The 16,394-nt window shown below is 39.8% G+C and overlaps 1 protein-coding gene across 1 annotated transcript in view; it reads left to right on the top strand.

The window, feature by feature from the left end:
* The window catches only part of LOC134866345 (collagen alpha-1(XI) chain-like), a 78,255-nt gene that overhangs the window by 59,514 nt on the left and 2,347 nt on the right, over window positions 1–16,394 (top strand). The window contains exons 46-66 of the mRNA XM_063886459.1: window positions 656–763; window positions 3,322–3,375; window positions 4,013–4,066; window positions 4,151–4,204; window positions 4,481–4,534; window positions 5,688–5,795; window positions 6,040–6,093; window positions 6,263–6,316; window positions 6,742–6,795; window positions 10,138–10,191; window positions 11,866–11,973; window positions 12,151–12,204; window positions 12,535–12,588; window positions 13,092–13,199; window positions 13,582–13,635; window positions 13,723–13,758; window positions 13,867–13,920; window positions 14,433–14,694; window positions 15,490–15,602; window positions 15,761–15,829; window positions 16,043–16,276. Coding sequence (XP_063742529.1) covers window positions 656–763; window positions 3,322–3,375; window positions 4,013–4,066; window positions 4,151–4,204; window positions 4,481–4,534; window positions 5,688–5,795; window positions 6,040–6,093; window positions 6,263–6,316; window positions 6,742–6,795; window positions 10,138–10,191; window positions 11,866–11,973; window positions 12,151–12,204; window positions 12,535–12,588; window positions 13,092–13,199; window positions 13,582–13,635; window positions 13,723–13,758; window positions 13,867–13,920; window positions 14,433–14,694; window positions 15,490–15,602; window positions 15,761–15,829; window positions 16,043–16,276 — 1,794 coding nt within the window. The remainder of the gene's footprint in view (window positions 1–655; window positions 764–3,321; window positions 3,376–4,012; window positions 4,067–4,150; window positions 4,205–4,480; window positions 4,535–5,687; window positions 5,796–6,039; window positions 6,094–6,262; window positions 6,317–6,741; window positions 6,796–10,137; window positions 10,192–11,865; window positions 11,974–12,150; window positions 12,205–12,534; window positions 12,589–13,091; window positions 13,200–13,581; window positions 13,636–13,722; window positions 13,759–13,866; window positions 13,921–14,432; window positions 14,695–15,489; window positions 15,603–15,760; window positions 15,830–16,042; window positions 16,277–16,394) is intronic.

Genomic DNA, 16,394 nt, shown 5'->3' on the forward strand with positions numbered 1-16,394 from the left:
AGTCTCCTTTTTTCAATCCTCTGTAGTCCTGTGCATCTCTGGCTTCACAGATGAAGTCAGCATCTTTCAGATACACTATTTACCATTACCCTTTGGCAATAATGCACTGTTCCCGGGTGAGGAGCCTTGGTTAGCTGGCTGCTGTTAGCCCAGCAGCACGGGCTGATTTACGGCTGGAACTGCTGCCTCACTTCTGTCCCTGTCCTTGCCTGTTTTAAAATATGTGGAGGTTACCTCAAACTCTAAATGGCCTGTGAGTGCAAATGTGTGGTAATGCATTAGCCCTGAGACAGACTGTTGATCTCTCCAGGGTGCATGCTGGGAAAAGCACAAGCCCCCTTGTGACCTAGAGCAAGAATATGTGGGTGTAGAGAATTGATGGAGAGATGGAATTGCCATAAAATGACCTTGAGGAAAAGGCATTAAGGTAAACTGTCTGTCCTAATCTGTGTTTGTATACTGGCATCGACCCACCCTCTACCATGTGTGCTTGGATATACTCCATAACCTTGGAAAGGATTAAGAGGGCAAAGAAATCTCATAAGAGAAATTCCTCATAGATACCAGTATTTGTGTACTTGCATTTGCTGAATCTTCGGCTAATGGGGCTCAGAGTGAAGATGTTTCTGATTTAATGAACTTTGACTTCCCACAGGGCAGCGATGGCGAGTCTGGACCCAGAGGACAGCAGGGTATGTTCGGGCAGAAAGGAGACGAAGGACCCAGAGGATTCCCCGGTCTTCCAGGACCCATCGGACTGCAGGTGAGTCTACTTACACATACAGTACATGTTGATTCTCTTTCTCTCATTCTCTGAACATGTGACAACCAGACCACTCAGCCCTGAAGGTTTGCAGAAAGCTTTCCCTCTCAGTCGGAGCAGAATAAGCCCCTTCACACCCTTTAAATGGACTTACATCATTTACATACATCAAAACAGCATCATTTATTAATGCACCCCGGGCTCCTACTAACACTTTGTATAGCTCTTGGGAAAATGTGTTTTGTTCCTCAAGGACCTTCGCTAGTATAGACATTGATACAAATCCATCACCAGTGCTAACATTTGGCGTTTTGCCGCGCTTAATGGTGGAGGCGAGGCTGCTGTTGGTTTTTTCACTACATCATTATCATGCAGCAAACTGCCTTCTTTCAGTGCTTCCGTGCCCATGTAGAGCCCAGCAGGAGCTTGTGTCAAATTAAATATTTGAATCAATGTTTAGGGAAAAAAATAATCACATTTCTGCGTAATGGACAAATTACAATACGTGTTTATTTCATAGAGGATTCAGAGAAAGAGGCGTGAATCTGAAGCAGACAGGAAGCTTTTTTATACAAGGATAGAAAATTGCTTCGTCGACTATTTTGACCCTAAAAATAACAAACAGTAAACCTTGCAAAGAAACCAGGATTATGCGTATTAAATGCTGTGCAGAAGAGTGACATGTTAAGTATTTTATCAATGAATGACACACTTTTATTTTCCACTTCAACACACATTGATCTGTAGCTATGAATCTCCTTTTTATCAGTAGTAGTTGTCTATTGATTCACAAAATGTTATATAGTAGTAAGTATAAGCATCCATTTTTGGTTTTAAAATTATACTACTGGAACAACTTTTGAGAAAAGAGATAATACACATATCGCACTTGCTTTAAACAGAAGTCAATACCTGTAAATTGCATATTTCCTCAAACCAATCACTCTTTTTTCTTGTGCAACTCTTGAACTGATTGTAAAATGTCTCTTTTTGCCATAATGCAAAATACACTCTAAGATATATTCTGGGTTTGCTTTTTATTCCCTTAAGAATGTACTTCTAAGATTAAGACTAAGCTTTATGTATTCAGCCAAGTGTTTTCCTCCAGAGTGTAACGGAGGGAAATAAGCGAAACGGCACAGTGTCGGCTCATTTAACCAACGAGCTGAAGTTTGAGGAACTTGCTTTGGTGGCAATGAATAAAGCAACAGCACATTTTAGAACATCTTAAAGTCAATTATCCAAGGACTCGCTGATGATGAAATTAGAGCGAAGCCCTGCTGGTCAATAGGGCCAGATAACGCTGTTATTAACTGCAATTGGCTTTTAATTGGGCATAATGCACTCCATCTCCACTCTTTTAATTATGTTTAGCTAAGCTGCCCTTCGATAGATGGCAGCAGCCATTGCAAGCTCAGCTCTTCAATTCAATTATCTGAAGCATTAATGATTTTTGACTATGGGGAATGATTGGCTTCAGTTTGAAAGGCTTCAATCATTTAAGATTGTGATTGCCATCCCAGTTGAGCACATGAAATCTTGAGATGGAAAGGTTAAGATTTAGATGAAAGGGAGATGTTTCAGATTTAATTACTCCAGTGTCCTTGTTATTCAAGAATAAGAAATGCAACACTGACTGCTCTGATATGAGTAGTTGTTTGTATATTTATGTGATTGTATGTTAATTTTACCCACAATACACAACTTATTTCCCGCCTGCTAATCCATTAGTACATGTTATTTACAAATAAGCCTAACAAGCCCGACATTGATCAAGAGCCCGTCACATCTAAGCATTATTATGCATGAAATCATTTGATACTTTATTCACTTCTCCATTCTTACTACCCTCATGCTTTATTACTGTGTCCAAAGTCCGACTCAGAATCTGTTATAAATGAACTTCTCTGCCATTCAGAGGTACATTAAATCAACAGAATGAGGTGAAACTACACATATGTGATCTCAGTGATGGATATCTACGTCACTTTGGTTTCACAGTCACTTATCATTACTGCCGCTTTCCACCCACCTATTGATTATGCATGCTCCATCATCGGACCCCAACTAACACTACAAATAATGACTGCAATTATGCACACAGACAATAAGCAAGCAATAGCACGATTAATTTGGTTGCACCTTCCCAAGTTGCATTCAAACACTTTTTAGTCAAACATGATTGAATCCCAAAACTGGATAGTACGCACCGCCTGCACCGTCCTCTTTGTTTCCACTTTACTGCGGACAAAGATGGATGGAGCTCCCCCCTCTGTAATTTACACAGGCTGATTATACCCAAGCCTCCCATACCCTTTAATTACAAAAGGTGTCCTTTTTGAGTAATTGTGTGTTTACACTTAGGGGTTCTGCTTGTAATAATGCATTCTCCATCACGCCGCATCCCAAAGTTCACTGTTTAATACACATCACTTGTGCCTGTTAATGAGCAGCAGAAATGTATCCCTGCTCAGGATTTCCTAATGTGCAGTTTTGTCTCAGGTGCTGCGTCACATGATTATCCTTCTTGTTCTAAAGAATATTTGTCTTCTTTGCAGGGTTTGCCCGGCCCTCCTGGTGAGAAGGGAGAGAACGGAGATGTTGGAGCAATGGTGAGTGTGGCTCGTTTAGTGACTTTCCTTTAGTTTGATTTCCTACTGAAGTTTTTGGATAGTTTGACAACTCTTTAGGCCACTAGGCAGATTTTAAAAGATCTGTGGAAGATGTATTGACAATCACATTTGATAGTCATGCACTGTTCCCATCCTGTGTGTTTTTATCTACTAGAAGTCGCTCATTTCTATTACAGTTAGGCTACAACAACTCTTAGCGTAGATCATTAAATTCAACAAAAAGGCATCATGTTCATAATTGGTTAAGAGAATGCAGGTTTCCCAAATATTCAATGATATCTATTTCTGTATTGGTATGCTTGCTATCACGGGGAACCTTACAGTACATACTTCCCTGGCAGTCATTTTAGCTGTGTATAATTTTATGTTTGTATATAAACATATCATCTAGAAGTTTTCACAATAGTGCAAATGTACTTTGTCAAAAAAGTCTTCCTCAGCTTCGGATCTCCATTTAACAAAACAAAAAAAAGATTGCGGCACTCTTTAAAGTTATTATTTGGGATTTTTTGTTACCATGGAAGGTAAAGCAGACATGTAGTTTGCCTATTGTGACACTCAAAGAAAGCCAAATTGGTGCTACTTTTGTACTGAACCTCACTTTCTTTTCTGACAGGGTCCTCCTGGTCCTCCTGGCCCCAGAGGTCCTCAGGGTTCCAGCGGAGCCGATGTAAGTTTGATTGTTCTTTTGGCTTAAGTCATGCTCATAATAGGCAGATAATCCCTAACTGTCTTCAATGTGATTTATCCACAGGGTGCTCAAGGTCCTCCCGGTGGTATTGGTTCAATGGGAGGCGTTGGTGAGAAGGTAAGCATCAATGTCCCGACGGTAGAGAGCAATTCTGAAGCTCTTTTCAGTTTGTAAAAATACATACATTTATATCCTTTGGTATGTATGAATCCAAATAAATACCTTCTCTGGAATGTTTCTGTTTTTGCTGCTGCATTTTTAGTGCTGCATTGCATGAAAACATCATTTTGACATCATAGTAAAAGATAACAACTAAAAGTTAGCTTGCTGATAACCCTATCTGGTTTGTTTACTGCGAGTGTGATAATCCACATTCTCACTGCGATCCAACAGGGAGAAAACGGGGAAGCTGGCAACCCAGGATCCCCTGGAGAGCCCGGTATCGGAGTAAGTAAAGCCTCATTATTTAATACTCTCAATCTCATTTCAGCATTTTATTTTTAAAAACAAGATAACAAAAAAGCTCTTAGAATGCACGACAAGTATCACAACACCGAAAACAGCAGTGAGACCCTGTAGTAGGAAGACGTTGGTGTCAATGAACAGAATATCTGGAGGGCAGCTTGTTAATTTATTATTGACAATGCAGCTGTTCTAGCTCTGTGTATTTCACCTTAATGTCACTGCAGTCTGACATGTGGTAAAGCTTTTTACCCTAGGTTGTTGGAGGCTTCCATTGTTCAAGGTGTTTTCTTACCGCTGGATGGGTATAAGTGGCAAAAGCATAAAAAATGTCAAGGAGTTCGTTGTTCTATAATATTTGTATGTCAATGTTACTAAAATAATGTTTGTGGACAGGAGTATCACCTTCCAATTACTTATTATGTATTCATTTGCATGGTCATCACCTGCACCAATCCACATAATATGCACATCAGTTTCATAATACTGTGTTTGTCTGCAAGACTGCCTCGACTTTTTACTCATATCATGAGTCATTATTGACATTCAGAGCATTGGTAATATTTAAGAGGCTTGTAAGTAGTTTTTTAGACCAGGGTGGCTTCACCTTAGTCACAGGCATGGGCCAGTCCCCTTCCTTCAGTCCATCAGGTTGTATTGAGTTATCTGCCTGTCGCTGTGGATCTGTTTACAGTGACAGATACAGCCAGTGTTGCACGTCACATCGAGGGCAAATCCAAAGGTGCCATGCTGACATCGACTTGAGAAGCGCTCTGCTCTAATGGGCCAACTAACGATTCAGACCTTGTTATATTGCTCCAACTGCTGCTCTTAGTCAGAGCCAACACTTTAAGACACTGTTGATGCTATTACTAGAGCAAAAAGTAATCATTTAGTGGATCCGAATAAATGTTTGATTAAAAATCGAAAGAATATAATCTGGAAAAAAAGCCTTAAAGCCTCATTTTGTTTTCTTTTTACAGCTCTAAGAACCATTTTTGTGTTTGTGTTGTTGCCAATGATAGATTTGATAACACACACACACACACACACACTTATGAATCACGCTACTGTCACAGAAGCGTTGATGGCCCTTATGTCCGTGGTCTTCATGGCCTGTGTTGCGTTTTCCCTTCAGGGCATCCGAGGAGAGACTGGCGAGAAGGGAGAATCTGGCCCCCCCGGAGCTGCAGGACCAGCCGGTGCCCGCGGGCCCCCTGGAGACGACGGCCCCAAGGGCAACCCCGTATGTCACCTCCACTGTCACACACACACACACACACACACACACACACACACACACACACACACACACACACACACACACACACACACACACACAGCCTGTACTGATGAGTTATTAAAGCTGTCAGCTGCAGAATCACTGTGTCACATGTCTCCGTCGAGCTGTCTGCTGTCAGAGATGTTGTTGACGTGATGTCAAATATCTGAGTCAGCGCAGCCTTCTCAGTGTCTCTGTCTGTCTGCAGGGTCCCGTCGGATTCCCAGGAGACCCCGGTCCCCCTGGAGAGGCTGGTGCTGCTGTAAGTGCTACATCTATCCCTCAATCACTCATTTTTAGGATGGTATAGCATTTTTCAAGTTGCAATTCATTATCTTATATATCCGAAACCTTTTCTCTTCCATTCTTGATTTTTAGAAGAACTTGGTTATTGTATATGCATTTCCTTAATGTGCCGATTATTTTTTTAGGGTCTTGACGGTTTAGGTGGTGACAAAGGAGACGACGGAGAGGCCGGACAACAAGTAAGTCTTATGTGAGCTTAATTTGTTACAACATGCAAAGTAAACAACTCAGAAATATGAGTCACATTCAGACACTGACACGCAATTTCATGAACACAATGAAATGTAAAAATACAGCAGTAACCGGAGAATGCAAGTAGCTTTGAAGTAGCAGCGTGTTGAATATATGATGGACTCTCTTTAACACACAATTGTTAAATACTACAATAATGTAAATGATGTCAATGACTGTTCTTAGAAAGCATGTTGCCGTTTCTGTACCTTTTTAAATGCAGCTCTGTTAAATACACAGTAGCACCAATATAACAAAGGGAGTGTGAAAAAGAACTAAAAGTCATTTTTCACAAAAGAGTAAACGTCTCATTTGGAACAAAACTCTTCAGCTTTTGTGGAGCGGAGCTAAGTGTTTTATGTGTTTGTTGTAGGGCCCTCCAGGTCCATCTGGTGAAGCTGGAGTACCAGGACCTCCGGGTAAAAGGGTGAGTACATTTCCAAAATTATGCATAAGATGATACTTCTGCTAAGCTCTCGAGATGTCCTCTATTTTTAGATTCACAATGTTCCTGAAGGCTTGAAAATGATTTCACACTGTAGGGGGATTCACATTTATGATAGCATTTTCCATTTGGATACAAAGAAATATTGCCCATTAGTTAAAGTGAGAGTCTTGAGTAGCCAATAATTGCAGGCAGAGAACCTGCAGGAGAATATTGACATATTGTGAGTCTGAAAGCTGCTGCTGCTGCTTCTAATGTCAGGAAATTAACTTGTCACTTTAATTTCTGGCACTTGAAGCCCTCTCTGACACATCAGCCTCGATCTGACATTACTTCATTTCTCCAGTGTGGCTTTTTTTACGATGCGTTCCATTTACTGTTATTATGTTTTACAGTGAGCAATAAAGCAGGCTATTAATGCACTGCATAAACGTCTGGCTCAGTAAGGAAAAAGAAAAGTGAAACCTTCATTTATAAAGTCAATTCATTTTGCTTTGTGTATTCAAGCAGGGGTGACGTTTAGTAGTTATTATCTTCCAAAGCATCAGTATCCACCAGCTGCCGATTCTGTTCTATAATGCAGCTCTTTCACCTCATCAAAATAGAAACAGGTACAATAAACAATGCTTTTTTTAGCTTGAGATCATGCATTAGCAGTGATAGAAAATAAGTATATAAACTTAAGTGCTGTACATATTTGAGTTCTGTTTATTTTATCCCAATTTCACGCTTTTTTCTACTTCTAATGTTATATTTCTTAACCATAAATGTTTTCGACAGCTAGAATTACTGTCTATTTCCGATAAAAAGCTATAAAAATGTATTTATTTCAAAACATTGATTGCTCAATAGTTAAGCAGTGGTTCCCAACCATTTGTACTGTGACCTCTTATAAAAAGCAATGTCAACAGTTGAGAATATTTACCACATAGACCATGAAGATGGTTTCGCTGAAACAACAGTTTGATGTCCAACGTGGTAAAAACATTCACATTAAAAAACGTTACAGAGGAGTCCGAGAACTTTTGGCTGTCTCATAACCAAATGTTTACTACTGGACTAAAGTAAAATAAAATAGATTAACTAGTTGAGCTTTGAGTGCTACAACAGTAAGTGTTAAATATGCCACGAGGCATTAGTATTAATGATAATAATAAGCTTTATCTGTATAGCATCTTTCAGACAAGAATTGCATCAAAGTGCTTCACAGTAGACAGCAGGCATCTCACCAAAGTATTCACAGAGAATTGATATCACATAGAAAACAGTTACTACTAAAAGACCTAAAAACAAACTTCAAATAGCATAGAATAGACATATAGAAACTACATTTAGATTAAAGGTACGATGATAAGATTGTGCATTAAAAGAAGGATAGTGCAAATACAACACAAAATCAGGTGACAGATTGAAATGCAGCACAGTGCATTGAGAAAGTGCAGCAGAGAGCAGGAGTTGGCTTCCTAAAAGGGGGTTTTGCTGGAGAAAAAGTACTTTTACTTGTAATACTTAGTAGATTTCCCTGATAATACCTGCTGATGTACAGGAAATTGGCATTCATTTGCACATTTCTGTGGCAATGCTTTTAAAGGGTAACTCCTGTGTTTTTTAAACTTGGACTATGTTTTCCAATGCTTTTGTTCCCAAGTTACTAATGGAGACAACCATTTTTGAAATTGGTCCAGGATTGAACAAAATCGCTGCGCAAGAGCTGCAGTGTAATCGCTCGGGGCAATTCTCCACCGTCAATACCAACCACTCAAAGTGTTGTTTTTGCCACCGGCTCAGCATGTTTTATAAGTCTGATAGCAATATTGAATGGGACCATTCAGACAAACAACACACTTTTGTTTACCTTAAGCTTAATATGTTAGTCTCGCTTGAAAAAGTGTCCTTCTGAGATTGCCTCAAAAGTTCAGCCACAACATGAATCTTTCAGATACCACTGAGCTATGCTTTCTGTATTCCAACGTGTCAAACTCCAAGACATGAAGACTCCTCTCTGCAACTTTCCAATAGCAAACCCGTTTTCCAAAACAACCTATTTATCTGTATGGTCCTTTAAGTGTTAATGTCAGACACTCAACTCTAATAATGTAGCCTTTAATACCACATTAACAATCTCACAACTCCTCCAGATGTTTGTTGTGACCCACAGGAGGGGGTCCACCAATGCAATAAAGAACCTACAGTAATTGTACATAAGATAGATAAACTAGTCACAACTCCAACAGTAAAGTGTTACTTATGCAATGACACAGAAGTAGTAACACTGTAATAATATCAGAAACAAAGAAAATGGTCCAGTTTGAAAAATACAGAAGTACAAGTAGAGGAGAGGAGGAGGACTTGTTCTTCTATTTTTCAAGTAGGTATAAAATATTGCCTGTTGCGACTGAAACACAAGCTTGTCGTATTCACACAGCTTGATGGTCATTGAGTAGAAACAGTTGACTGTCCGTGATAAAAGGTTACCAGTCTTAACTTCCAAAAATGTTCTATTTTAATCACCAGATGCAATTGTTTGTTTGTTTCCTTCATTTCTGAGGCTTAAAATGAAATGCAGTCAGGCGTTTGATCATTACAGTTTAAAAACTTTAGTTTAGTTAGCACTTTTTATACATCTAATTTGTATTCCAAGGGACACTTTCCAAGTGACAGAGGCTACAGAACGTATTAATGGACTTTGCGATATGATTTTTTATCTATCACTGAGGTAACTCGGGGTTAGTCTCTTTCCCGATATCTCTTCGAAATTTACTCAGGATTGGTGCTCATTGATGCATGTGGTTGCTGCTTGACTACATTAGCACACTTGCATGCACAAGGACACACACACACACACACACACACACACACACACACACACAAAAAATGTACACTCACTAATGCACACACACACGGTTGCCAAGGCTCATAACCTACATGGAAGACCGGTGGCTTTTGTTTGGTCTATTTGATTATGGTTTATAATGACAAATGACAGCCCACTTAAAAGCTTTTGACCAGAGGCAGTTTGGTGAAAATGCTGATGTGCTTTTAACTCAGTATGTCTGGGATGTAGGGCATATTGCTCGCACTGATGTTGCCTGGCCCTGCATTACCCTCTCGCTATAAAAAAATATTCAAGGTCAGAGCATATATTCGCTGGACAAATATGTAAATAAAATCCCTTCTTGTCAGCAAGGGTTGATGAATTTCCCTTTAGAATTTGATTTATGTAAAACGTTTGACATGAGGTAGTATATTTTTAATTACAATGATATATTCACATATTTATAGTATGTTGCTCAAAACCATGTGTTTTATTGTTGTTCTTCTCAGGGACCTATTGGACAAGCAGGTCAGGAGGGCAAACAAGGAGAAAAGGGATCCAAGGTAAGTTGCAAACTGTTTTGATATTAGCTTGACCTTAACTAAATACTATTAACTATTCAAGTTGTTTGGATCTTAATTGGAACTGGGGTTAGATATTTTCACCCTCTGTCTGAAACCAGAGCCCAGTTTGCTCTCATTGGTTAGCAGGCCGACTCTGTTGTGATTCAGCAACCTCTTGTAGAGACGTGCCGCACCTTAGCCTATCACGTATCATGTGTTGGAGCGCTAGCCAATATAAAGAGTCCAATGGAGGCATTTCAGACAGTGGGGGTGGTGTGTGTGGGAGAGAAATTCCCTCTGGAGGTAACTTTTGGATTTTAGCCTTTTCAGACCATTTACATGCACAAAGACCTATATAACACACTACAGGAACATCACAAAAAGCCAAGAATTCACAATTTAAAAAGGTTAAAGCTACTAAAGACTTAATATTTAGAGGCCACTGAATTTACTGACTGAAAACCATTGATCTTAAATCATGTCTGGTATTTTTTTCGGATTTACAAATGTTAGTGACCTAAAATTCCCCAAATTAAACAGTATTTCAAGTTGCTCAAATCCAATTTGTCCTTTTCAGATCAAAATATTCAAGTTGAGGTAAAAAACAAGGTATTAAATAATAATTAAAACCACCACATGTCACGTGATCTAGTCCAAAAAAATAAATATGTAATAGTGCTACAGGAAGTCTAAACCTCTACAGACAACCTTTTGTAACATTTGTTGTTGTTTTCCTGTAAAACCCTGCTCAGGTGTACATCTGTGTTTACCTCAGTATGTTTGTAAAATTGGGGGAATTTCTCTAAGTGAAGAAGCAGTGGGGTGCCTTGAGGATAACGTCAGATTTGATTGCTTTGTTAAAACCCATAAAACGCAGTGGTGTTGGCACAGCCGAAGAGCATCAAGCTGGAAGAAAAATCTTTACGCCTTACAGAAATCGTTTGCCTCCAAAGCAGTTAGTACAAAGAAAAGCACAGACGGTAAACCTGACACGCCTCAGACATCGCCTCGCTCCGTCTTTTGTTCTCTGACGTCCTCCCTCCTTTACGCAGACACACACGTACACAAAGTGCACATTCTGTCCACACCTGAGGTAAAGGATTAGAGTTGATTTGATGGAGACAAGACAAAGCCTGCGTTGCCATCTTAATGTCAAATCCAGGCCTAATTGGCTGTCCGAGCAATTTAATCCCCTCCTCATATTATCCCAGCCTATATGACATCTCTGGAACTTCAATGCATACAAGCTGTCTGTTTCTTCTCGGAGACAACAGACGAGATCTGGTGACGTTTGATCTGTTTGGATGTTGCAAATCCTCGAATCCTTCAGATCTGTTCGATATTTAGCAATGTTTTCTTTCCATCAATTTGTCTTCAGGAAGGAGAATTGCTTTAATTACAAAGTTGGATAAAGGTTTTGTTGTCATGGTTAAATGATTTGCGACACATGGACATTTGGAGCACCGGTATCGATGCATAATGTTTTTAAGAGCAACTCACAGTGTTTGTCAGGACTCGAGGGCACAATGGGGTTTTCTGGGAAACACAGAATGTAATTGTACAACTGTGTTTGTTTACAAAGAAACACTATAAATTACCTCTAAGTGTATACACGTCTAAGAGCCTTGGGCATTGGAAAGGGAGAAATTGTAAGTGTGTGCTGATGTTCTACAGGGAGAAGCTGGAGCCGAGGGAACTGTCGGAAAAACTGGACCTGTAGGACCTCAGGGGCCCGCTGGAAAGTCCGGTCCTGAGGGACTGCGTGGAATTCCTGGCCCTGTTGTGAGTGCATTTTACTCATAATCCGTCATTTTTTTTACGCAACTGGTTTGAAATGGTATAGAAATTCATGTTAATTGAGAAAATATATTGCTTCTTAAAATACAGTTCACTGTCTTTAAATATAGAGTATTAACCTACATTAACCAGATACTGTAAATGTGCCTTCTTTATTTTCAGGGTGAGCAAGGGTTGCCTGGTGCTTCTGGTCAAGACGGCCCCCCTGGACCTATGGTAAGACATGTTCTCCCTTTGAAAGTTATTGATATATTTTAGTACCTCTAAGACAAAACATGACAGCCATTGAATGAGACACCCTGGGCTGTGGGAAATTATCCAGTACATTTTTTCTCTATGACATTGATTTATAGACAAAATGATTTATGGTGAGGCTAATCTTTAATTGCACCCCTATTGCTTACAGCAGTGGGTGCAGTATCTCTGCAGGAACAATGGAAAACAATCAGGATGAAGGCAGAGATCTGTGATGGCTTTCACTGTAAAACAATGTGTATTCATTTCCCTGACAGTTATGCTTCACACACTGATTCCTTCCCTCCACAGGGACCCCCTGGACTTACCGGTATGAAAGGTGACTCTGGATGGAAGGGAGAGAAGGTAGGATATTATTACGATGCTAATCTCAAATTGCTTTATTGTGTATTTCTCATATCTGCTTATGCACCTTATCAGAAGCTATTTTCAGCGTCTCTGGGTAAAGATGAAGAAAGCTTCCGCTCTTTGCTTTCACACCCTGATTTAATGCAGAGAATACAAGTCCAATAATATCCTTGCTGTAGTGGTCGTTTGTTAAATGCCAGCAGGCGGTAGTCAGGCGCAGATAAACATAACTCTGCCAGCAGCAGGTGCACAGACAGACTACCATTCTTTAACATGACGACCGGTACAAACACACAAATTATTTATAGACTGAAATAAGCTGGCACAGATATTGCACATAAACCTTTATTCTGGTTTCCTTTTGAAAAACTACTTTCATTTTCAGCAGATGATGAATAAACAGAAATTAAACCTTAGTAGAACAGAAGCAAATATTGTGTTTCTCCTAAAATGTATTACAATGCTTTTGTCTCATGCTCCTCTTTCTCCGCCTGCTCCAGGGTCATCCTGGTCTTATCGGTCTGATTGGACCTCCTGGGGAGTCTGGAGAGAAGGGAGACAGAGGACTGCCTGGAACTCAGGGTACTGCCGGAGGAAAGGGTGATTCTGTAAGTGTCAGGCAGAGCATTTTAAAATATACTCTGCAATGTCTGCGAAATGTTATTATCTTAGAGTCGTGGATAAAGGGAATGTCTTGTCTTTGGTTTATAACTTTAATGAAGACCTATTATTGTAATAAGGACTAGTTTTGATTGCTCATCTGTAGTGGAAATGGTATAGTTTTACACATTTCTGTCAACTTGCTACTTGTATCTGGTATTTTAAACATACATTTGCCATATTTTGGTATATGTTCATCTTTGAAAATACTTCCTATTACTTCCTTGTCTCTCAGCCCTAACTGCAAGACATTTGGGACAAATACATCCCACATGATATTGAAAATGAGATGTCTACTAACTGCCTTCTGCTTGATGTGATCTATTGTAGGGTATTGTTGGTACCTCTGGTCCCCTCGGCCCTCCTGGTCCTCCTGGTATTTCTGTAAGTCACGTTTCATAAATACTAAATAAAACAAATCCCTCTTCATTATATCACGTGGTTCATCTCTTGATGTTTCCTCTTCAACAGGGCCCTCAAGGACAGAAAGGTTCCAAGGGATCATATGTGAGTTGAGTTTTCATTCTTTCAGTGTGTTGATGCCTGTTGTTGCCCACTGTGTGTTTCATAATGAGAGCAGGTCTCATTTTAATTATGTCCATATTTTGTTTTCAGGGTACAGCCGGTCAGAAGGGAGACACTGGACTGATCGGACCGCCTGGACCCCCCGTAAGTCTCCTGCTTATTGCCGTTAAGCAGCTTACCCAAGCATTTTGAATGTTATACATTAAATAATATACTCTAAGAATGCTGTAAAAGGGCATGAACTGTAGAATTATGATTAATTACTGAAGTGGAAACAACTCTATTACAACTGTAGTCTATTAGTCAGAAAATAATTCAGCAACTATTATATTTATCAATAAGTCATTTCAGTTATTTCAAGAAAACTGGCTCCAGCTCCTCAAATATGAATGCTTTATTTCATTATAAACTAAATATGTTTGGGTTTTAGTCCCAACATGTTATAGATTGAAGATCTTCTTGGGCTCTGGGGAATTTTGAAGCTGTTATTTTTCTAAAAAGTCCAGTTTATATTGAAAATAATTCACAGATTAAACTACAGTTAAATAGTTGCTTGACCCATGGCTAGGACTGACCATATAGACCATGCTTTGGAAGACATTCCTTGTTCAAAATCAGTAGCAGTAACATGCTTTACCTACACCTTTATCTTGCAGGGTCCTCCCGGTGACTTCATCCAGCCGCTGCCCATCCAGCAGGCAGGAAGCCGGAAGACCAGGCGGCAGGCTGAGATGCAGGGAGACGCTGCGATGTCGGACTACGGCGTGGATGTCGGTATGGAGGGAATGGAGGATGTCTTCGGATCCCTGAACAACCTCAAACAGGACATCGAGCGCATGAAGTTCCCCATGGGCACCCAGGACAACCCTGCCAGGACCTGCAACGACCTGCACCTCAGCCAGCCCGACTACCCCGATGGTAGGAAGGAGAAAGACCAGATTTTAGTGTTAGCAGTGAGACACAATAGTAGAAATCAGTCTTCGGTTGCAGTAGTTAAAACGTTAAACATACAGCAAAGGAGTGTCACTACATTTATTCTACTCTCCACTTCAGGGACACTCCACTAGCTTTGCCAACGGGACACTTTTGCAAAAAGGCAGAAAACAGATTTAAATAGCTTCCCCAGGCACTTCTTTTCTGCACTAAGGAACCTTATCACCTTTACAAGTACAAATAAAATGTCCAGTGTGAATCTGTTTATTTTAATTGTGAGGTAGATTAGTAAATTAGACACTTTTATGAACCCAAATATGAAAATAGAGAAGTAAAAAAATTCAGATAAACAGAAAATATACAGAAGGTTCGAAGAGTTACTTCGCTCTAAATTGAGCGTCACTGGTATAGTTTGTAATTCAAATATCATAGTGTATTTCTTGTAAACGTTTATTTATTTATTTATTTTCCTTGTGAATTAGAAAGTGGTTGATGGTCATTAAAACGGTACGGTATGGTAGAGTGTCATAAAACAGTCATAGTTCAGTATGCCCTAAAACTGTCATAATAAAAATCAAAGTGAATGATAAAAAGTAGTTTTAACGATGTAATACAAATACAAAGTAACTTTTTCCCATTAAAAATTCAGTGTTGAAAATGAAGAACTCACAGCATAGTAGAGTCTGAAAAAAAGTCATAGTACAGTATGTCAAAAAAAACGACTGAAAGAATAAATACATTTTGCCTCGGCTCTGTCTCATGGCTGTGTTTCTCTCTCAGGTGAATACTGGATTGATCCAAACCAGGGCTGCACCGGAGACGCCATCCAAGTGTTCTGTAACTTCACAGCAGGCGGAGAGACTTGCATCTTCCCTGATAAGAAATCTGCAGGGGTGAGTAACGAGCAAAAGTCAAAGTCTGATAAAGGCAGTATGTGAATCAATCAAGAAGTAGCTATTGGCTGCTATTAAGATAAACTGTTTGTACACTTTGCAATTGGAAACACATTTAATTGTCATTGAATTCATTTGTTTTCCTTTATTAATTATAGGTTAGAATATCCAACTGGCCCAAGGAGTCTCCAGGTGCATGGTTCAGTGAATTTAAACGTGGAAAAATTGTGAGTAAATCCATGTGACTTTTTATTTTAAATGATATATTTTCAATCTTGCTGCTTAATTACTTTGTCGCTATTTATGGGAACTCTTCCCCACAATCACTCTTTGCTACCATCCCTTTTCTTACCATTTATTTTCCAAATTGTCCCTCACCCCTCCCCACTCCATGCTTGTATTTACCCTGTGTTTCCTTCTCTCCATCTTTCTTTCCCTAGTTGAACTATGTTGACATGACTGAAAACACCATCGCCACAGTTCAGATGACCTTCCTGAAGCTGCTGAGCTCCTCGGCTCGGCAGAACTTCACCTACATTTGCCATCAGTCCGTGGCCTGGTACGACGCCAAGGCTGACAACTATGACAAGGCGCTGCGCTTCCTGGGCTCCAACGACGAGGAGTTGTCCTACGACAATAATCCCTTCATCAAGCCCCTGACGGACGGCTGCTCGGTAAGCACTCATTTTTATAACTTTCCGTTTGCAATTAAACTTTTGTTCCTAATCCCATGAAATCCAACTAATCCTCAGAAATGTGTCGACTGCTGGAGAAGAATGGCATACGACAATG

This window comes from Eleginops maclovinus, chromosome 6 (genome assembly GCF_036324505.1).
Source record: "Eleginops maclovinus isolate JMC-PN-2008 ecotype Puerto Natales chromosome 6, JC_Emac_rtc_rv5, whole genome shotgun sequence".
Classification (NCBI taxonomy): Eukaryota; Metazoa; Chordata; class Actinopteri; order Perciformes; family Eleginopidae; genus Eleginops; species Eleginops maclovinus.